Source organism: Clupea harengus, chromosome 23 (genome assembly GCF_900700415.2).
Source record: "Clupea harengus chromosome 23, Ch_v2.0.2, whole genome shotgun sequence".
In the NCBI taxonomy this organism is placed as follows: Eukaryota; Metazoa; Chordata; class Actinopteri; order Clupeiformes; family Clupeidae; genus Clupea; species Clupea harengus.
Window position 1 is genome coordinate 7,654,376 of NC_045174.1, and position 22,538 is coordinate 7,676,913.

Sequence of the window (22,538 nt, forward strand, 5' to 3'; positions counted from 1 at the left end):
GGTGTTTGTCGATTTCTGTATCTTTGTATGTATGTGTGAGAGAACACTTTGTGTTGAGTTTGTGTGTGTGTGTGTGTGTGTGTGTGTGTGTGTGTGTGTGTGTGTTTATTTTGGATGCCATATCATCGCCTTTTGGCTTAAATGTTTCTATGCATTTATTGTCTTTTGGGCAAGTTGGACTGCATCACAGTTTAAAACTGAGCACAGTAGCATTCACAAATAAGAGGGTAAAAAAGACAGTTTGGTTGTATTGTGAGGTCTGTACGCTGAATTCTGCGATACTATGCCAGGGCATGGTGAATCTGGCAATGACCTGATACTGAAGTTGCCTCTGACACTGTACCATATTGTACACGAGCACATTTCACAATGATTATATCGAATGTTGTTTTCTACAAATGCAAGGCAGCATTTTGTGTAGATTACAAGGGAATATTTTTTTAAAGATACTGTTTGCTCCCTTGAACCTCCTGAGTGGGAATCATTTTTAAGAAAATATTGACCTACTGCAGACAGTGAATACTGGACATATAAAATTGCTTTTTCTTCAAAAGCCATGGGGAGATCAGACCACCATGCGTATGATGCGGTATGCCTACCATCTAAAAATGAACTTAGCTAGCACTAATTTTTGCATTACTTACACCATGAAATAACTCTTAACCATTTATTTGCATGCTCTGATGTGATTTACTAACCTCGGCCATTAAGTTTCCCTTCTCTAGTGCTCTAATTTTGCATCATTTAATCCAAGAATCTGGATGCATTCATTCTCTCTTTTTAACCTGTGTGGTATTCATACCATTTTAGGTTGGACAATGTATCACAGTTAATTCATGTTAATTTGCCCTTAATCTAGAAAGAAAATAGTGGGAAATGAAAATGAAATGGCAATAGTAGTCTGTAGAGTAATTTAGCCTTTTTTCACCCCTGCTGAATGTTAACCAACTGTCTGGTCCCCTTTCCTAAGCTGGATTCCCCATTGGGTCTTGAGGGCGAACTTGAGCCCCAGACGAAGAGGCCTGAACTGGTTAGTTCTCAAGCTCAGACATTAACGCGGAAGTATCAGGAAACCAAAGAGCTCCTGCAACTGCAAGAACTGAAAAAACGCAACATGCAAGCACAGCTTGGCCTTTCACTCTCACACCTGTCCGTCAAGGAGCCTTGCACCCCTGAGCACCAAAAGCCTGACACCTTGGAGAGCCACCCCACTGAACCCATTCTTAATAAAACAGTCAGCTTCACGGTTCAGGATAGTGAGGGCATGATTGAGGAGCTAGAGAAATTAATATCAGGCAAGCCTCTAACTCTAAAGGGCTTAGTGTCCCTGCTACTCACTCATAGCAGATTTAGTAATGAGAGCGCCTTGGATAGACAGGAAAGAAATGAACTGGGTATGTCTGGAGACGTAAATAGTTGTCAAAACCTTTTGGAAAACCTAAAGCAGCAGCAAGAAGTAGAGAATGAGACCATGAGGATGAGCTTGGCTAAGGCTGGTGACAGCATCCGCAACTACGAGGCACGACTGATCACCATGGAGGATATCCTCGGAAGGGTTCAGCGACAGAAGTTGGAAAGTTTAAAGAGCCCCTGTGGGCCGGCGTGTCAAATTGAGGACTTAACAGAAAGCACAAACAGAGGTCTTTCCCAGAGGGTTGAGTTGCTAACAACAGAGAATGAGGCGCTTAATCAGCGGTATCAAGAGATAGTCAACCAGTTGAGAGAGGCAGACCGGGAAATTGACAGGTTAAAGACGGAGTTGAGGACACACGGTAGGCAGGAGCAACCTGATGCCTTAAATAAAACCAAGATCAAGCAAGTAGGAAGTGTAGACCGTTCGGTTGACCGTGCCTTTTATGAGAGGGAGCTGAATCTTAAGTCTCAGAAACTACAGGACGCACTTGTTAAATTAGAAGCACTGGGGAACAATCTGAAAGATACTGAAAAGCGGCTTCAGTTGAAGGAAGCCACCCTAAGAGGTTTGGGATTTCAGATGGGCGACCGGGAAAGTCACGGTGGCGATTTACAGCTGGAGAAGGAGGAGCTCAAACTTCAGCTGGAGGTTGCTCAGGCAAAACTCACCGAGAGAGAGCAGAGGCTTTCTGTCGCTGAAAAAGCCTGCCAAGAACTTCAAGCTCAGAACCTGGAACTTCAACGGAAGAATCGAGAAATTGAAAGATTACTTAGTAGCAAACAGAAAGTAGTTGATGGAGTTCTAGAAGCGAATGTAGAAATGACTGGTGTAGAGGTGATGTTAGGTTTGATTGACAAGGAAGGGGATGTGTGCAATAGCATGGAGCAGGGAAGTGAAGGGCTTACTGTGGAAAAGTCAGGAGTTGAGAAAGTGATTGAGGAATTCAAAATGAAGTCAGAAGCCATTGGTGTATTAGTTGAGATGTTGGGAGAGGTAGATGTGGAGAAAATGGAGGGTGATTTTAGGAGCACATTGAGAGTAATGTGTGGCCTTTGTCCTTTAGATGAGCACGTGGAAGATAGTCAGACAGGTAAGAGGTTGCTGCAGGAGGGAGAGTTTTATAGTAGACTTTTAAGTGGTGCGGACATTAGTCAAGTGAATGAAGAGGGTGAGCATGAATGTAGGAAAGCAAGAGCTGTGACAGAGCAGATGCTACTAGAGAAAATGGTGTTGCTGGTTATGAACGGACTGAATACCAAAAGAAATGTGGACATGCAAATCCAAACTGAAAATGTGGATGCAGACATTGTGGATACAAGGCAAGTAATTAAAGACCTTACAGACACAAAGACTTGCACGTTGATCATCAATGATCTCATTTATAATTTACAAGAGAAACTGCTGTGTATGAACCAAATAGTTTCGACTTTGAAGACGTCTCCGAATGAACACCTCCAGACCTTGCTTGCAATGTTATCCAATTATACATGTCCAAAACGGCAGTGGTCGCAATATGTCCAAGAGGCAGTTTTGGAAGCACATTGCTCTTATTTGGAATGCAAGCAGAAATGCTATCAGGAGAGAGTGTTTCAAGAATTACAGTCATCAGATCTCATCAAAGGTGACTGTGTAAATTGTGTCAAACTAAGAGGGCAGAACAAGGATCTGTCATCCAAGTTGGATGACTTGCAAAACCAGTTGGCGGTTCTTCAGAGCCCCTCAAGCAAAGACATGAGCCCAGTCACACACATACAGATTGAAGGGGAGCCCATTGACTCCATGGATAAGGCAATCCAGCTGCAGGACATGGAGGCCAAGCATAAGAGAGAACTCCGTCAGCTGAAGGACACCAATGAACAGGAGATGTGCAAGCTGAGGCAGGACATGGCCAAGATGGGAGAAACTCTCCGGCTTAGGTCTGAGGAGAACGTGAAGGAGATCGACTCCTTGACCATCTGCATGGAGAACTTGAAGAGAAAGCATGAGCAGGAGCGAAGCTCCCTGGTGGAGCAGTTCAAGCAAGAGATGGAGGATCTAAAGAGTGCTGTGGGCTTCAAAGAAGGCCAGGACCAATCCGGCTCACTTAAGGAGCGTATCCAAGAGTTGGTCGCCCAGGTGGCGATCATGACCGAGGGGATGAAAGCCCGCGACCGCGATGTGGAGGCGTCACTGCGCCTGAAATTCGAGAAAGACCTGGAAAACCTGAAGGTCAAGGTGTTCCTTGTCCTCTACTGTCCTCCGTCCGTGACGCCTTGTATCTCCTTGTGGCAATCCTCCAGTCGACCCCCATCCCACTGCTTTTCCCTACTAACATTTCCTTTCTGCATTTCCCTGAATTAATTTAATTTCGGTACTGCATGTTCGTTAACCTCAAATGTGCATGTGAGCATTGTTTTTCTTTTTTATTCTTTTTTTTTTTTATGTACAACTGAGGAACCCATTTTGATAACAGAAATTGTAGACTTGCTAAAATATAAAGAAGGGAATCCTTGTCCATAGCTTAAAATGTTCTAAGATATTGGTCATTATTCATAGGGGATGATCTGTAGAAATGCGTTCCTCAACTTTTAACACCTCATGGCTAAACTCTGAGCCTTTGCAGTGATATGCAATGATTTTCAAAGTCACTCAGCTGAACCTTTTGAAAAGGCCACCAAAGGGCTGTAACTATATTTCCAAACGTATGCACACAACCCATCATTTAGCTCAGTGGTTCCCAAACTTTTCATGGCAGGCCCCCCTTTGACAATGAAAAACAATTGCCCCACTCACCACCACCACTATGGTGAAGGATTTAGACACACATTACAGCTGTTGTACAATGTTCTTAAACATTGTTTTTGGCCTTAAACATTTGAACAGTTAAACATTTTCAATTGCATTTAATCGATTAGTTATACTTACATATATCAGTTAAACATTTAAAATGTGTATTTGTTCAAAGCTCTTGTTTAAACGTATCACTGGGTAATCAATCAGTACAATGTCCATTGTATTACTAATTTGGCTAGCTATCTCCTCTAACATATTGGCTAAAGGTTAGGCCCTATTATTAAAGTGCAGAATAGGCTATAAACTCACCACCAAGTAGGTAAGTTATAGGCTACTATGCTGTTGTCATACAAAATTTGACCTGTAGTTGGTTGTTTAGGTTCCTTGTTCCGTTTTTTACACCCTCAGCCCATACCCCCTTGCTGTAACTCCGCCACCCTCTGGGGGGCCTGCCCCGCACTTTGGGAACCACTGATTTAGCGTGACTTAACTTGGCGTAAGATGAAATATGTTTGTAAACTGTACAGTCTTCCTGTAGGATCTCATGTTCTTGCAGACCTGTGGTTGCAAGTGTACTCGGTTTATCTGGATGACTTTGGTGTCAGTGCATTGATCTCTACTGTGCAAACACAGCATAACCTTTCCCCTTTGACTAACTGAGTAACAGTCAATTATCAGCTCCGGCGTCAAACAAAGCTGCTTATTTTAATGCTTTGCAAAATGCTTGTTGCATTAGGTAACTTTGGTCACATTGGAACTGTTCAAGTTGAACAATGCAAAAATGGCGAAATGGTGCCTTTTGTTAATGTAGCCTTTAAGTCAAGCTAGTTAGTTATTTCTCGTGCATGTTTTTTTATATGTTACTGGATACAGTTTTATACATTTTATCATTGTCAGGAAAGGTAGATACACAAGAATGAGTTGTAATATCTGTAAGGACATTTAGATGGTTCATATTGTACGTACTGCACATAGTGAATTTAATATTAGACATGCAATAATGCATTTATGGTGGTTACACTCTATTAGATTACTCGGCTGCCTGAAAGTATACATATATTGTGCCATTTAAAAACTAAGTCTCTGACATAATCTAACCTTGAGTGAGGCGAGTAGATTTATTGTCGTCGTAGTTTAGATGATTGCAGTGTGTGTGACACACTATTGTTGTTCTTTCCAAAGTTTCTTGGATGGACCAAAACAGGATGTGATTCTTTGAAATACTGCTGTGGTCCTGTATGCTACTTTCAGAGCCCAATTTTGATGGAATAGGAGCGCGTTCCTTGTCTATTGTTACCACCCTTTGTTATCGCTATTTTTTCCTGTTTCAGTAGCTGGCCACATGGAAAGTAGTTTATTGTCACTCCCTGGATATTTCGAGTAATTTCACTCTTTTGTGGACTTTTGTGTGACTGGAACCACACCCAAACCAGACATAAAGCCTTTTTACTTCATTCAAATTGGGCAAAGTGAGTTTGCTGTGGAATGTCCCCAAAACAAAGTCCAGAGTGAGAAGTCAAAGGGCTCTGACGTCGGCTGATTGTCTTTCGCACTATAAACTGAACATACACATTGTCCTTGTGCCAGGCACCCTTATAGAAAACACTAGATGATAAATAGAAGTTAGCATGTAGTATGTGATGGGCATCACATCAGTGGCCTTGCCCCCCCCCCCCCCCCCATGAAGAGGAAATGGGATTTTCCGCAGTGTGCAGGTGCGGCTGTGGATGTGCACACAGGGGACAGGATGTAACCTCGTGGCCACAGCGTGAGCTGGCTTGCAGTGTGTTTTGGGTGTGCTGAGAAGTGCTTCAAACTGCTTCACACTGCCGAAAACGTACCCCTCCCTCCCTACCCTACCGCCAGCTCTCTGAGAGTAGCTTTTTCAGTGCTGCACCTAAAGCGGGCCGAGAGCGAAAAGGCCGGCACCGCTGACCGCCCGGAGAGATTAGCACCGTTGAATAGAAGGGAGGAAGTGGACCGGGGTCGGCTGTAGCCAGCAGGCCATTCAAACCCCCTCGTGTGGAAACATGCACTGTAATTGTGCTAGTGTCGACCAGTGGCTCTTTCCAAAGTGGTTTTGATGGAGAGTACACACACACACACACACACACCCTAACCAAGCCTTACGATGGGTGTCTTTGTCGTCAGTTATCGTCTAGTTTTGAAGATTAAGCCTCTTTTGTGTTTGGTAGGGCTAAGCTCTTTATTTCCAGCCTGCAGATTAGATTTGCAGATAAAAAAAAATGAAAAAAAACACAGGAACATTAGAGGAAAAAAATAAATCTGGTATTCAACAGCGGCGTTTGAATACCAGATGACAAGCACTGATGCATCTCCGACCGCCTATGTGTGTCTTCCCTTTCATGTTCAGTGTGTCTCCCAACTTTGTTAGCTTTGTGTGGAGGCAACTCGTACACAATGCTAACCGTGTCCGTATGTATATGTGTGTGTGTTTGTTTGTGTGAGTGTGTGTGTGTGTGTTCGTGGTCTGTGTCAAAATGACCGAAACCAGGGTGAACACATGTCTGTGGCTTTGTGACTTAACACTGATTCCCTCACCCCCGACCCCCCCTCCCCAATGCCTCCCTCCTCCTTCATCCTTACAGGCTACGTGTGAGCGGGGCTTTTCCGCCATGGAGGAGTCGCACCAGAAGGTGATCGATGAACTGCAGAAGAAGCACCAGCGGGAACTGGAGAAGCTGCATGACGAGAAGGAGAGGCTCTTGGACGAGGAGACGGCGGCCACCATCGCTGGTCAGTTGCCTGCCTGCCGTCCCTCCCTAACCCAGCTTTGGGCTGGAATTTACACTGTGCCAGTCTTTGCTGCCAAACCCACCATTGAGTCTGAATGGAATTTGTCAGCGAAATTGCCCCCTTTCATGTTGGCACGGTGGCAATATGGAGAATTAGAGAGGAACACTGGTCAGATTTTAGCACGGAGGAAAAGTTGAGCAAGTGGCTGATGAAACCGTTACTAATTCAGCTGTCTAAGCTTGAGTCTGCTGCTTTTGATTAATTAATTTGAATGTATAAAGATGTGATGCCTAAAATCATTAGTCTCATATGCTTTTTATTGGAAAATGTCATGAGACAGTAAATGTACCCCCTTGTATAAAGATGTGATGCCTAAAATCATTAGTCTCAAATGCTTTTTATTGGAAAATGTCCTGAGACAGTACATTTACCCCCTTTTTCGGCTCCTTCTCATTTTTTTTCACAGCAATTGAAGCTATGAAGAATGCACACCGAAATGAGCTGGAGCGAGAGCTGGATAAGGCCCGCAAAGCCAACAGCAACGATGAAAACGCTGACATCGATGAGATCCGCAGGCTGCACGAGTAAGCAAAGCCATCGGCGACCCAGGGTCACATTTAGACACAGCAGCACACGAGAGCAGACCCAGTAGAGAGTAAAGAACAACAGTCTCCGCTTCACTAACGCACGTTTCTCAGTGTGACGTAATAACAATGACAAAAATCCACAGCCTTCATCTTCCCCCACTTCCATAAATGTCTACACGGCCTCAAACAACCTTAGCACCGCTTCAGTAAGTGACTATAGATGTCCCTGCATGACCCCATTGGTGTGGCTCTCTCCCGGTGTAATAACTGGGATCATTCTTTTTAATGAGCCTGTTTGCGATGTTGAGCAATGGACTTTTTCCCCACATACTGAAAACACTGAATGGGAGACTTAAGACCAACTTGGAGCAAAGCTGAGTTGTGTGACCACACTCTGGCTGCCAAACTGTCCCCGCGGCGACAAAAGAGCTAAGATACCGGTGACCTTGCCAAACCTTGAATTACCAACTATTTAGGCTGGCTTTTGTTTTGCCTACGTGCTGGTAATCTGCCCTTGGATGAAAAAAAACACCATCTTGGCCGCTGCTCTGTCTAGACACAGCCCTTCCCTGTAGATTGGAAGCTACGTCAGTACACAAAATCCTCCTGAATGAGAAGGGTCTGTTCTGTTCTCTCGTCTTCTGGGTGTGTGTGTGTACCATGTTTGGTGCCGAGGCCTTCTCTTAACTAAACCTGCTTCTCTTGTTGTCAGGGAGGAGCTGTGTTCCTTCACGAGGGAGATCGAGGTGCTGTCCGAGCAGTACTCGCAGAAGTGCCTGGAGAACGCCCACCTGGCCCAGGCCTTGGAGGCGGAGCGACAGGCCCTCCGGCAGTGCCAGAGGGAGAACCAGGAGCTCAACGCGCACAACCAGGTGCCTGGTGCCCCCACGCCACACACGTACACGTGCAGCACAGCACAGCACAGCACAGCACAGCACAGCACAGCACAGCACAGCACAGCACAGCACAGCACAGCACAGCACAGCACAGCACAGCACAGCACAGCACAGCACAGCACAGCACAGCACAGCACAGCACAGCACAGCACAGCACAGCACAGCACAGCACAGCACAGCACAGCACAGCACAGCACAGCACAGCACAGCACAGCACAGCACACAGAAACAGGGTCGATCAGGCCATTTGCATTCATGTAGACTGTCAGCAGAATTCGTTTCAGTAGATTTAAGTCTTACCCACCGGGACTTATGATCCCAAATTGGGGACAGCAGGTCAAGAGGGAATGAAGTGGTGTTCTAATTTCCTGGAAAAGATGCTGAGTGGAAAGTCACACTAATGTGTACCTGATATGCCTAATAAAGCACAACAGTGCCCTAATTGTTCCCCTTATATACACAGTATATTGATATTAACTTCACAGGATTGTAGTCTGACCATACGTTTTTACTTTCCCCCTTCCTCAAGGAACTGAACAATCGTCTTGCTGCCGAGATCACAAAAATGCGGTCTATGACTAGTGAGGATGGCGATACATGCACAGTAATTCAGGGGAAGGAGTTGTATGAGCTAGAGGTAAGTGGAGTTTGCTGTCTGTGAGACGCTCAAGATGTTCATTTTTTTTCTGTCCTCGACCTCTAATTCATATGCTTTGAAACCACAGGTCATGTTGAGGGTCAAGGAGTCAGAGGTTCAGTACCTGAAGCAGGAAATTAATTCTCTGAAAGATGAGCTCCAGGCTGCCCAAAGAGTAAGTAGATGAGCCAGATTAAAGATTCGACAAGAAGGGTTAATATATTTTTTGATGTATTTTTCCACAACGGGGGTGAGTTTAGTGTTGGACTTGTGTGTCTAGTACAAGAGTCCATGTATCATGAGCACAACTAATCATTGTGTTTTTGGATAAACACTAAAGAGACAGATGTTTGCTTGTTTTTTAGGACAAGAAATACGCTGGGGACAAGTACAAAGACATCTACACGGAGCTGAGCATCGTGAGGGCCAAGGCGGAGCGGGACCTGGGCCGACTGCGGGACCAGCTGCAGCTGGCCCACGAGGCCCTGGGTGAGCCCACGCCAGAGGAAATGGAACGCAGCGGCTACGGTACGACCACTGTCTGACCTCCGCCAGTCTTCCTATTTTCATATGAAAGGGATACGTAGAAGGCTGACTGTTGACTAAAGCGGACCTTGAACCGTCATCCTGATATCTTGTTCCAGTTTCTTATTTCACATGGGAAGGTTTTGCTCAGTCATGTACGGTTTTAAATGGTCACATCATCATCTTCAGTCATCGATGCAGTGAGGCATTTACAGTCTTTAAGACTCTGCAGTAAGGGAGCGAACTAGCTTCTACCCAGCCTTGTAACTCTCACTCATAGCTGAGCTTTGGTATTGTAGCTGGGAGTCTCTCTTAATCCGTTTTAATTCTGGCTTAACTCCAGGATGGAGATGTGTTGTGATTGTGTGTAACAGAAGATGTGTGTTTCATGTTCTACTGAAACAAATTGTGCGTTTTTTGTTTTTGTTTTTCAGATATCATGAAGTCCAAAAGCAATCCTGACATCCTCAAAATGGCAGCGGCAGCAGCCAAACGCTCTGAGCGCACTTTGAGGTCAAAGGTGAGTTAACACTAGGTCAACACCACACCTAATGTCACACTGTCCTGATCTTAGCAGTCAGTTGATTAGACTTGTTTGACTGTTTGTTTTTGTATAATCTTGTGGGAGGTGAAACATTGAATAGAGGGGTGGTGTTTCAGTTGGACAACACTGCCACCCTGAGGTGAACAGTGGTATGGTTCCTTTGTTATTTGGGGTATTTGAGAGTAGAGGGATACACTGTAATTATAACAACAACAACAAGCCTCACCTTCTCTTCCCTCAGTGTGAAGTTATTCATTTTTTCTTACAAATTTAGTTCAGCCAAAGTTCACTTCTGTTTTTAGAGGCTTGATGATAGACATGTATTCAGAATCCAATGCCAGTTTAACAAAAAAAAACAGGGTCCAATGCCACATAACTCTATATACAATTTTTTGTAGGAGCTTGGTAATGTATTGCACTCTAAGCTATTTATGCCCCCACTTTCTCCCCCTGTGTAATGCACCTTGTGGGGTGTTTTGTGTGTGTGTGTGTGTGTGTGTGTGTGTGTATGTATGGGCGTGTTTGCATTATTTCTCCATCTCTCCTCCCACTCCCTCTGTCCTCAGTCTGTGACTCGTGACATGCCCTGGGACAGCTAAGGGCTGCCTGAGGACCCTATTGACTTCCTCCTTTAGGTAAATCCCTCAGGAACAGACCGACGTTATTACCCACCACCCAATGCACTACCCTGCTCTCTCTTCCACCTGGGGAGGAAGTGGGATTTGGGAGGGGTGGGGTGGGGAGTTCCTAGACAGTTATTTTTAATGCATCCCATTGTACACTTCAAAGGATTAGTCATGGGCATTAACTCATTGTTCCACAATTCCATTATACTACACTGCTTGGCCTGCAGGCATGATGACAGACATGATGTTCTTTTTCAGTTTGCCTTGCCAAACCAAACGAGTGTCCTGTACACCTCCTCTTAAACTTTCTTTGTCTGGATGAACAGAAGATGGCTGCACTCACTCTAGTCCATATGTTTAATCCTTTGAACTGACTGATTATTCAACCCTCACTAATGTTTTGCAGATTTTTTTAACCAAGAGAATGTTGTTGTTTTTTTTATTATTATTTGATGACTTGGAATTTGAGATGGAATTCTGAATAAGACACGAGAAATGCATTCACATTTGTTTTTGAGTATTTTTGATTTGGTATCATGTTTCACATGTCTGGTGCTGCAGTTAGAGGTACAAATTGCATGGGTGAACATTTCACACTGGAAATAAAACTGTGGTTTATATTTCATAGAAACTTTAAGGTACTATGCAGGTTGTCACAGGTCAGTTTGGATTTGTAGATGTTTATAGGGGTGAATGTAAATATTTTAAACCACTAACGTGCTCTGACACCACTACCACACTTGCTAGCAACTACAGGATAGCCAAATGTGCTGCAATGGAGGCCTTCTGTAAGTAGACTAGGTAATATAGTAGCTGATTTGGCCTACATCAACATAACAGATAAAATAGACTTTAGATTACATTCATTTAAATGTATAAAACTTGGTTCACTTTCTGAAATGAAATAGGGGTCAATATTTTATTTCTACACAATATTTTCCCCTTTTAAACAGTGCAATGTTGTCCAGAGTATCTTCCCTAGAGCTCCCCCTGGTGGTACTAGCTAGTGGTTAATAATACAAGTTAATAACTTAGTAGTTTGAGCTACAACTGCTTTTGTGAATATAAAATACATACAAAAATATAGCTGTTAATGTACTGTGGTTGCCAGGCATAAATATATTATTTCAATATGGTTGTATACTACCATGTAAGATATTATAATCATTATTCTTTAGGGTATGATTCATGTTAGTGCAGTTCCATTAGTAGAAAGGACATTTGAAAGAAGCACCATCTGAGTCTGATCCAGAGCCTCCATGTACCTCCATTGCCTGCTTCAGCATATTTCACATTCAGGCAACACCTCATCAGGATTTCTTTATTGCCGTCTTGCACGCTCACCTGAATCATAAACAAATGTTGACGGTCATTCATTTCTCTTCTCTCTCGTGCCCCCCCCCCCCCCCCTCTCTCTCTCTTTCTTTCTTTCTTTCTTTCTTTCTTTCTTTCTCTCTCTCTCTCTCTCTCTCTCTCTCTCTCTCTCTCTCTCTCTCTCTACCAGAGTCTGAAGGAGGGACTGACTGCTGAGCAGAGACTCCACTTGTTTGATAACAAGGACACCAAGGAGTTCTGACATTGAAGCATTGACCCTTCCTATGCTGCATGATAAGAGGCTGCCTCCCCGACACACCCCATCACTCCTACCCACCCACTTCCCCACACACTATATTTTAGCCCAGTAATTAACCATTTAGAAACACACTGGTCACAATGAGTCCTATATTATAACGTGGTATGACGTTTGAATTTTATGTCTATAGAGTATGCATTTCATGCACTTCTGTTACTGTGACATTTTTTATCTCCATTGCCATGTCTTAATGTAAATACTGTTTATTATTTTTTAAGCATCTATCACATACACTAAATATGTTTGTGTAAGCTACTGTTTTAACCTCTTAGTTATGTGTGAATAGTCAAAGGAATACATAAATGTGTACTGGATGATCAACAACACACCACACGATAAATGATGTGTATGTGGAACCAACATTAGAATGTTGCCAGGTCTATGTACGCACTATATCCTAGGTGCTGTGAGTATGCACATTTCGAAGACTCAAAACCCCTTATAACGCACAGAGCTGGCTATGCTGTGTTGCTCTTGAGGAGGAGGGAGAATGGCTGTATCGTTAAGAGAAAAGTTGAAACCTGCTTAGTAGCATAATATTCCATATTAATCTTTGTGAGCTATCTGACCACTTGAAAGGAACCATTGATGTTATCAACTCAATACACCTGGAAGGTTTAGGTTGGGGATAGATATATGTATATGCAATATATGTATATCATTTTTATCTCCATAATCATGTTGGTCTACTCTGAGTGGGAGTTATTTTTCTGTTTCCTCCATCAAAGTTGATTATGTTTGCAGTGTTGTTCAGTGGCAGACCCCTTTATATTTATTTAATTGTCAAAAAGAGTTTTGTCTCACATTTCCATTTCTCTGTTATTGTAAATATACAGCAAATATTCACCAACTGACAACAGGTTTATTAGCAATAAATATTTTTGCACCCTGCTTTTTGATTCTCTGTGTTTTGCAAGGCAGGGCATTTGTATATGAGCTGGAAAGAATATGTGCAAATATATTATCAATGCTACATTTATTAACCCATTATAGTAATATAGTAAGACTTCTTTTTGCCTCTTGACTGGATAATGGGAAGATGTAAGAGCCAGCCAACCAGGACATGATCATCCTGTCAGTCACAGCAGCTCAGACTTCTGCAAACATTGGTGGCTAGGCTATACCTTTACCTGTGGTCAGTAAGGGTAAGTCAAAATACCTCTATATGCCTGTCAAAAGTCTATGTGTGTCAACAGTCAGTCCAGCTCAATAAATGGGAGGAAAAAAATCACTCAATATTATAGCTCCTTGGTCCCATTTTGAAGTGACTGTTATAAACCACAAATGTATTTATCAGTTGCACTTGCACCCGTTAAGTTCCATTCGCTTCCTAGCATACATGCCCTCAAGCACCTTTTCATGTAGAGCGGCGCAGTTATGACAAATGAGAAGCATATCCCACCAACATGGTGCTATACAACTAAAGTGTTCAATGTGCCACACTTGAAACATCCAATATGTTAGCTGTAACCGGTGTGTGTGTGAGTGACCGAGAAAGAAAGAGAATACTGTGCCTGGTAGGGGTGGGGGAAAAAATCGATTTTTCGATTTCTCTCGATTCTCTCTAGAACGATTCTGTCTCGATTCAGAAAAGTTCATAATCGATTTTTTTTTTTAAATAAATAAAAAATAATAATATTTTTTTATTTTTTATTTATTTTTATTATTTTTTTTACACATTCAAGAAATGCAAGCTGCATCGATTATTGCATTGTTCATAGAAAGTCATAATTGTGACAAGGACACACTTTTTCTCTAATAAAAAAATAGATCTGTTGATTTTCTTTAATTATCAAACACAAAGTAGGAAGTGATTTGAGACTCTGAGTAGCAAACTCAAATGTTTTAAAAATCGAGATGCATCGATAATCGTTTTATCGGTTTAGAATCGATAATCGGTTTAGAATCGAGAATCGGTTTAGAATCGAATCGTTGACCTCTGAATCGGAATCGAATCGAATCGTGAGGTGCCAAGAGATTCCCACCCCTAGTGCCTGGTGTACATGATATAATCCACAGGAGGTATTGTGAATGCACTGCCAACAATGCTCTTGAGACCTCAGAATAGCCTGGGCAGAATATTACCTGTAGAAGTAATGATATGGTGCGCTTTTAGCAGAATTTGCATTAGTCCTGTGTGTGTGTGTGTGTAGTAGCCTACCACTAATCAAAATAATGTCAAAAGTGAGAGTAAGTAACATATTTTCTTTTTTTTCCCCAAGAAAAGTTACTTACTCATTTTGTGCATGGTTGACAAGGTATGAATACCTCTATTCACCAATTAATGTTCAGAGCTATACGAGTGTGTTATTAATAGTGGTATTAATTGCTTACCTGCTACCACACCTTATGGTTCTGTCCTGACATGGGAGCAATACAAGGAAACATCTAAAAGAAAAGTTTTGTAAAAAGCAACTCCTACAATGTGACACAACTGAATAATACAGCCGAGCATTTTCCTTCCACTTCAACCTCCTTCTTTGCTACAATGTTAGAAAATCTTCCTTTATGAAAGTATAAAGTGGACGAACATGGACACACACACACAAAAGACATTCTGACATTTCCCATAATGCCTCAGTGATGCTACCAGCTGACAGAGCCGTTCTTGAAGTGCAGCACGTTCGGATACCAGAAAAAGTGTGGAGACCTTTCATCTGTTTCCTTACGCAAAGTTCAGGACATAGTTTTCAGCCCCCCTATGTGTTTGGCTGGGCGTAAGATGGGGTCCCATACGGCGTGGTCGGACTGGTGTTATAAAAACAACTAAGTGATCGCCATTCTAGATTCAATTTTGGTAAGTTACTAGCTAACGCTAGCCATCTTTGGCAACGCATTGCTGTCTTTTGTTTAACCTACGCAGGGCCTAGCCAGGAATAAAGACATGAAACCTCAGCAGCCAAAATTATGATTGCTGATGTCATCCTCCTGAAACATGTAGCTAAAGCTTCCCCACACACATTGTTATGACAATGACGCATCAGTTCGAAATTGGCCTGTCATAGCAATTTGAAGTCTTTGCTTTTAAGACCAACTGTAGCTGTCTAAGTTAGTTAGCAGGATAGCTCACTGTACTGTCCAAGTTAGCCAGCTAATGTTAGCTGGTGCAGACGGTCTAGTTGTTACTTGTCAAGAGGAAAACACGTAAGCTCGCGATGCTAGCTAATATTTGTTTACAGTACTATAATTAATTAAGTCATTAATGAGCCCTATCTAGAGTAAAAGACAATAAGTGCCGAACAAGAAACATAAATAAGTGTTTATTATTTACTGGTTGTATTCATGTCTGTGAATGTTAGCGGTAACTGTTCGGAGCTATCCTAATGTTAACGTTGCATATCTCAACAGATGTATGCTAACGAGGGTTAGCTATTCGCTAGCTAGTCACAGGTGATGTCGTTAGTTATTGCATGCAAGGTATGAAAATAAGGCAAACTTCAGCTGTCATACTTTCAAATAGGTAATGGCCAGTCCACCACTCGGCTTACTTAACAAGTTAGCGTTAACGTGGTTAACTTGGTGGGATGGTGGTAGCTAGCCACTTTTGACTAATGCTAGCTAGCTAGTAAACTTATTTTGCAGTGACAGTTCTGTAGCCTAACTGTACGCGGCCAAACTTTCAATGTGTCCCAGTAGATAAGTTGTGTCCACGTCATTATCAGTTTAACATTAAGTGTCTGAACGAAGGTAAGGTAACTTTAGTAGCTTATTCAACTTTTATGTACCTGCTTTTCTGTAGATCACGGTGTTACTCATGGCGGGCACTGATGACTTAACTTATTCTGTGTCGCAATCCTTTAAATAAACTAGATAAACTGGAGCGGCAAGTGTAAATCACTAGGCATAGGTTAATTTGGTCCATTACCTTTTATAAGCCTTGCAACGTTTGCGTCCTCCCACCTATCTAATACATTTTAGCTAATGATGGTTCTCAGCTTTATATAGTGTTGTAGAGGGTTATGAAAATTGCTGCAAAGAATTTTGTCCACCTGTGTTTTTTTATTTTTTAGTATTTTATTCATTTGCTGAACTGTAACCCAACTTCATTCTGTTTTGTAGGTGATAATGGACCAACCAGACAACAGTGGGGATGGATTGCAACCTCAAGACCTCTCTTCCTCCTGCACCCTGCCCATTGTCTTTGATCTGAGCAGAAAGGGTGAAGATTGCCTGCTAAAAGCCAATGCAGTGGAGAGTCTACATGTACAGTCACCGGGTTGGTATGTGGGAGCTGGGACTAGCGAAGCGGTGACTTTCCCCGAGAATACCTGTGACCACTCTCCGGTGCCTGGCGATCAGATCCAACCCGACAATGCCTTCTCCAACACCACCGTCACCCTCTCGTACGTAAGCCGGTCTCACGTCTTTTCCTCCAACAGCGCCCTCACGCCACATTGCCCGCTCTACGACATGTCGTCCCTCAGCAAGAAACTTTCCCAGCATGCGTCGGGCTATGAGGCCCTCCCATTGGTGTCTGAGGCGGACGGGGCGCAGCTCTGCTTGGAGATGGATCCCCACTGTCTTCAGACGGTGTCTGCACCCGTCGGGGTGACACCGCACGAGTCGTTTGAATTCGTCCTGCCCGCTCAGGTGGTGCAGAATGTCGCCACTGGGGTTTGTTTCCTCAAGCACGCCGTAGACCTCAATGGCATTCAAGACGCCGGGGACGCAGCAGTGGAAATCCTGACGCCCCTCCAGCAAGGCAGCCCCATTGTTTGCAAGCTCTCGCAGGAAGAGAACGGCTGTTTGCAGAATGGAGACTGTGCCTTGTGGGACACTGGAGCGTGTGGCGAGAACGCCTCAGGCGATCTCTTCACAAACCCGGGTGAAGTGCAGACAGAGAGGGACTCTAAAGTGCTCTTTTTGATCTCCAGGACTGAGCAGCCGCTTATGCACGACACAGGGACTTCTATAAACGTCTGTAGCTCGCTCAATAGGGAATATATCAGCCCTCTAGAGGACCCGGTGTCGCCCCCTGCTACCCCACAGAACGAGATGGAGGATGTTTTCGTACTGCCACAGACCGCAAGTTCTCCAAGCGGGGAGAATTGTCCTGAAGGCTTGGTTAGAAAAGACACTGAAGTGGGTTTTTGTAGTCTTCCACCTGCCGAATCAGCTTGTGCTGGTGAGACGGAATGTTTACCGGGTAATTCAAACACTGAAAACATATCAGAATTGAGCTGCCAACCGCTGGCAGCTAATGATCTACACACATGCCATGTACTGATAGAGCAGTGTCCGGACCTGTCCCAGGATAAAGCGCTAGGTATGATGGACAAGCCAGAGTTGACCGCCAGTCGCCAGTTAAATGGCAGCACACCGACAAAGGATGGAACACCAGAGAGGAAAATACTTCCCCCACGTTCTGGCAGGGGAATAAGGTTAGAAGCCATTGTTCAGAACATCATCCCATCCAGAGCCAAAGCCAGTAGCACTCGTTCGACTAAGAAATCCCACCGCTCGAAAGTGGAGGTGTCTGAGAGGAAAGATGTCCGGGTTGATGGACAGGTTTTAACTGGTAGTGATGGCCAGGTTTTAACTGGTAGTGATGACCAAGAGCCACGTGAGAACGTATGCACTTCTGAGCAAGAGACCAGGACTTCCGAGACTAGCGCTTCTTTGCAGGCACCAGTCCAAAAGGAGAAGGATGTAGATAGTAGCAGCTGTTTTAAAGAAGGATCTACCTCAGATTCAGAACATACACAGAGTCTTTCCAAATATCTTCAGGAGGGCACATCTGATGAAACGACAAACAACACATCACCCACCCCAACCAAGAAATCGGGAAAAGGGCCAAGCGCTTCGAACTGTAAATCCTCCAACGATCGTTGTGGGCCGAGTCAGTCGCCCCCATCCAAATCGCACAAGAAAAAAAGTCACGTGAAGCGCAAATGTCCGGCCAGCACGCAGAGCAAAAGCTCGCCCCCCACCAAGAAAGCCCACGCGCCTAAAAAGAAACGCAAGAAACTCAATGTAGGCCAGTCCACCATGTTCTCTCCCAAAGAGCCCGAGATCAAGCTGAGGTATCTCAACTACAAGGAGGAGAAAAGGGATTCGCGGGGGGAGAGCTTCTCTCCTTTCGTGCACATGGAGGACAAGGAGTACGCCACGTGTACAGTCGTCAACTACTCAGAAGAGGTCAAATCAGCGTCTAGGAAAGGACCGCATCAGCCCTCCTCAGGGTTCATGCCTGGTGTCGTCCCGTTCACGCCGTTCTTGCAGTACAGTCGCGTGCCTACGGAGGGCACACAGCGGGCTGCTCTGGTCTGCTGCCTGTGTGGCCGCTCGGCAAACGCGCCGGACCTGGGTGACCTCCACGGGCCCTACTATGCGGACGGCTCCAAACCAGAGACTAAGCCCTCTGCTAGCATCCCAGGCCTGAAAGGCGAGGAGGAGAACCAGAGCGATTCTGACTCCTCTTTCAGCACAAAGGGAAGGAAGTGTGCCACTGCTACCCCCGGCAGCTGGGCTCGAAGAGCCCGTCAGAGGAGGCCCCCAGAGACGACTGTGGGGGCCTACCCAAGGTGGACCAGCGACAGCGAGCTGTCACACAGCCCGGCAGCCAAGAGGTCCAGGATGGACGGCGGCGACGATAACTGGTACAGCCCCCCCGTGGTGCCGCTGGAGTCGAACGAGTACTGGCTGCACGAGGACTGCGGCATATGGTCGGCAGGTGTCTTCCTGGTGAAGGGGAAGCTATATGGGTTGGAGAAAGCAGTCAAGATGGCCCAAGAAACGGTAAGAGACTAGACAGGGTGTGCGTGGTGTAGTACATAATCTGTATTCATAGGATACTTTGCGTGCTACATTTGGACTCCCTCCTACTTCTACATAATCCACATAAGTGCCCTTCAGTGAGTCCCTTGATTAAAAAGAGGAACATTTACACATTTTTGCTGAGGTGGGTAAAAGGAGAGAAGTGAAAAAGGTGTACACAAAGTTATTTGAGAAAAGGCAAGGTATATTGGTCTACATTTTGAGAAGTAGTCTGAAAAGAAGGCATTTTTTTTCCTCATTTTCTGTCTTACAGATGTGTTCCACGTGCCACAAAGTGGGTGCCACATTGGGATGCTTTTTCAAAGAATGCCCCAACAAATATCACTACATTTGTGCTGTACAGTCTGGTGAGTGTCTGGCTTAACCAAGTATCTATTTGGCAAGTTTGATTGGAATCTTTGGTATGGTGGGACTGTAGCCTGAGTGATTTTAGTATGGTGAGGGTTAAAGCGCTGAACTATTGCTTTAAAATCGGGGCATGCTTCTTGCAGACAGATGGATATATGCCTGTTTGCACAACAGACCTGTTGCCTACTCCCCTTTTCTTTTGCAGACAAAACATGTTCTAGCTTGAGGAAACAGGAATGTTCATTGAATGTTCAATTAAAACAAGCAAGGTTCTGCTGTTGTAGAATAAGAGGGTTTGTGAAGCCATCCATCCCAATATATAAAAGATAGACTTTCACATGCAAATTAACTTCAAATAGCTCTGTAAAAACTATTTTCTGGACCCGCAATGCGCTGTTAAAATCTAGGGTAATTAGTGTCAGTTGGCTCCTTGGAGTTGCACTTATTTTAATTTTGCCTCTAAGCCATGTAAAAAGATTTGGTCATGCTGCATATCTGGGAGCCAATTCCAATTTGTTCTGTCCTGACCTGACGTGACTTTTTTTTTTTTTTTTTTTTTTTTTTTAACGGTTTATGAAAACAGAATCCTACATAACCAAATGAACCCTAACATCGGTGTAAAAATCACATAGGAGTGGCTTTGTCAACCAAAGCATATGTATGGTCTGTGGAATGTCACTAATCCCCATGATAGTTTACCACAACCCCACCATACTTACAGACTGTGATATGAGAACTTAAACTGCTGTTACTTAAACTGCTGAAGACTGTTACATGAGTGGTTTCTTCTTGTTTGTGCTTGCAGACTGTGTACTCAATGAAGATAACTTCTCGATGAAATGCACCAAGCATAAGGTATTCGGTTTTTCAGTAGGCCATGCAAACATATAATTAATTGTGCAATATCAAAGTTAACATCCAATTTCATTTTCATATTTCATTTCTTTCATATGTCATGTTCACATGATCTGTTAGGCAAATTCCATTCACTAACATATTATTGTGTGAAGAACACGACACTGCTGACACTAGCTAGTTGCCCTCTGTTAAACACATCCCTTTCAAAGCTCTGTTCTCTGTCCCCTACGGTCAAAGACCAACTCTAGAACCTTGATGCAGGTTTTGGTTGGATATAGTGATCGTTTCATTTATGTAATGGTTCCTGATCCAGCGTGTTCTCATTTTTTTCATCAGAATAAATCAATCAAAGGCTCTACAAATAAAAATAGTGCCAGATGACGACAACCAGGAAGCAGCATTTGTACAAGGTTGGTTGTTTTTTCTCCTTTCTTTTTTTGCGTCGGTGACCAGTTAACCACCAGTGAACAGATTTTACAGTGGTAAATGGGGAGATGGAGAGATAAAAAGAGAGTGGTGAAGAAGAGAGGATAAAGGGGTAGAGAGAGGAGCAGTATTAGGGAGGGAAGAGGAACGGAACCATTTTGTCAGTTATTCTTTATCTGTATCAACACTATTAAAGTTCAGATTCAAAGAAAATGCCAGGAGTATTCTCACAGAACCAGTTAAGAGCACTTTTGTGTAATAATTACTGCCACAACTCTGAGATTGTTTAGATTTGACCATGAAATCTGTCCTATACATTTGTTTCAGATGACTGACATCTCTGCCACTCCACCTTGGTGGTCCAGTGGGTCTACCGAGCTCAGTGAAACCGGCAAACGCGTCTCCTGATTGACAGAAAAGGCCTCTATGGAATGCAATCACCCTCTAACCTTAACACAACATGTCGCTAGTGAAGGCAATCCTCACATCAGTGTGCTCCAACAAGGAGTTTCAAGGCTTGCATGAACGCCAGGGCGTCCGTAGCGCTTACAGGTCTGGATAAAAGTGGAGTGGATCAATACAAACTAAGGGGCCCAAAGCAGGAAAGAGGAATGAAATGAAATGGCACAGAATAATGTTTTTAATATATATAAATATATATATATATATGTTTGAGAAGAAATTCTCAGCAGTTAGTTCAATTATCCTAAGTGGATAATATTATTATTGTAATTCTCTTTTGTACAGAATGACTAGTCTTATTTATATTTTGTTTCAATCTAAGAATTATATTGCAGTCATTTTTGAAACAATGTGGTTGGATACATTGTGTGTTAATTTAATAGATGAGGCATGATTCCTGCTCCCCAAAAACGAGGCAAGTGTTGGCCCAAAGAAGTATGAAGGGGGAGTTAACCGTAGGGCATAGACAGGGTTGTCGGATCACTTTAAGTTCAATATCCTCCCTCTTGACATCTGTTTAATCACAGATGTTTTATCTCATTACCATTTACGGTCTTACTGACATGGACATTTTTGATCTACATAAAAAAAGAAATTGAAAAGAAATGAATTTTCTTTGTTCTCAGTCAGAACGGAGACCCCCAGATAGCAGAAGACTCTCGAATGGATTTGGCGCTTATTCTCTGGATTAGCGCCAAATCCATCACCGAGCCAGCTGTCATCTGCGTATAGCTCTAAGTAGCTCTAAGAGTGATCTTGACTATCATAAAAGACTGCACTCATAATCTCTCTCTCTTGGTTTGTAGTGATCCATGAGGGAACGGTGCCTGTGTTTTAAAGTCATTCATTGAATGTATCCTCTCTGGATATTCTCTTCAAAAATGAGAATTTCAGAGTGCACTTTGGCACTTAATTTATCCATGTGTTTTTGTCATGTTTGTTTTTTGTTTAATTTTCGGAAAATTAATTAGAAAAGAATTACTGTCCCCATAAAACAAATGCCCCAAACTTAATTCTGAAAGAGCACTACAATTCTATATCAAATAGATCTACTTAAAGATAAAGAATGTATCACTGCATTGTAGCATTGAAGGACAACGGAGATGCTCCTGACTGAAACGTATATCAAGTTATAGTTTACTGCATATCATCCACTTCAGATTAGTTGAGTAGTTGGATGTGTACCCTTTTGGCTTTTACAAATCTGTAGAACAAACAAGAGTAAAAGCTCAAAAACACACTTCATGTTAGAAGCACAGGACATATTGTGCTGATC

The 22,538-nt window shown here is 43.4% G+C and overlaps 2 protein-coding genes across 5 annotated transcripts in view; both read left to right on the forward strand.

Moving 5' to 3' along the window:
* The window catches only part of LOC105888873 (myosin phosphatase Rho interacting protein), a 41,102-nt gene extending 27,820 nt beyond the window's left edge, over window positions 1-13,282 (forward strand). The window contains exons 16-25 of one of the 4 annotated variants that reach the window (XM_031561324.2): window positions 971-3,622; window positions 6,796-6,943; window positions 7,410-7,527; window positions 8,243-8,402; window positions 8,956-9,063; window positions 9,152-9,238; window positions 9,429-9,591; window positions 10,023-10,108; window positions 10,699-10,767; window positions 12,263-13,282. In XM_031561324.2, the coding sequence (XP_031417184.1) occupies window positions 971-3,622; window positions 6,796-6,943; window positions 7,410-7,527; window positions 8,243-8,402; window positions 8,956-9,063; window positions 9,152-9,238; window positions 9,429-9,591; window positions 10,023-10,108; window positions 10,699-10,731 (3,555 nt within the window). In that variant the 3' untranslated portion in view covers window positions 10,732-10,767; window positions 12,263-13,282. The remainder of the gene's footprint in view (window positions 1-970; window positions 3,623-6,795; window positions 6,944-7,409; window positions 7,528-8,242; window positions 8,403-8,955; window positions 9,064-9,151; window positions 9,239-9,428; window positions 9,592-10,022; window positions 10,109-10,698; window positions 10,768-12,262) is intronic. The other 3 variants (XM_031561323.2, XM_031561325.2, XM_012814632.3) reach the window with 3 other exon arrangements.
* Window positions 13,283-14,369: 1,087 nt separating this feature from the next.
* Window positions 14,370-22,271, forward strand: si:dkey-94l16.4 (transcription factor 20). Its single transcript, XM_012814657.3, has 6 exons — window positions 14,370-15,188; window positions 16,451-19,129; window positions 19,422-19,515; window positions 20,322-20,371; window positions 20,711-20,784; window positions 21,128-22,271. The coding sequence occupies exons 2-5, from the start codon at window positions 16,457-16,459 to the stop codon at window positions 20,753-20,755; spliced, it is 2,862 nt and encodes a 953-aa protein (XP_012670111.2). The 5' UTR covers window positions 14,370-15,188; window positions 16,451-16,456; the 3' UTR covers window positions 20,756-20,784; window positions 21,128-22,271.
* Window positions 22,272-22,538: the final 267 nt, after the last annotated feature.

What these genes read in the sequence shown, in the direction of transcription:
- si:dkey-94l16.4 (XM_012814657.3), top strand. Translation starts at nt 16,457, where the DNA reads ATGGACCAACCAGACAACAGTGGGGATGGATTGCAACCTCAAGACCTC. An exon ending in TCAAGATGGCCCAAGAAACG is followed by an intron (nt 19,130 to 19,421) that starts GTAAGAGACTAG and finishes TCTGTCTTACAG; the next exon opens with ATGTGTTCCACGTGCCACAA. An exon ending in TGAAATGCACCAAGCATAAG is followed by an intron (nt 20,372 to 20,710) that starts GTATTCGGTTTT and finishes TTTTTTCATCAG; the next exon opens with AATAAATCAATCAAAGGCTC.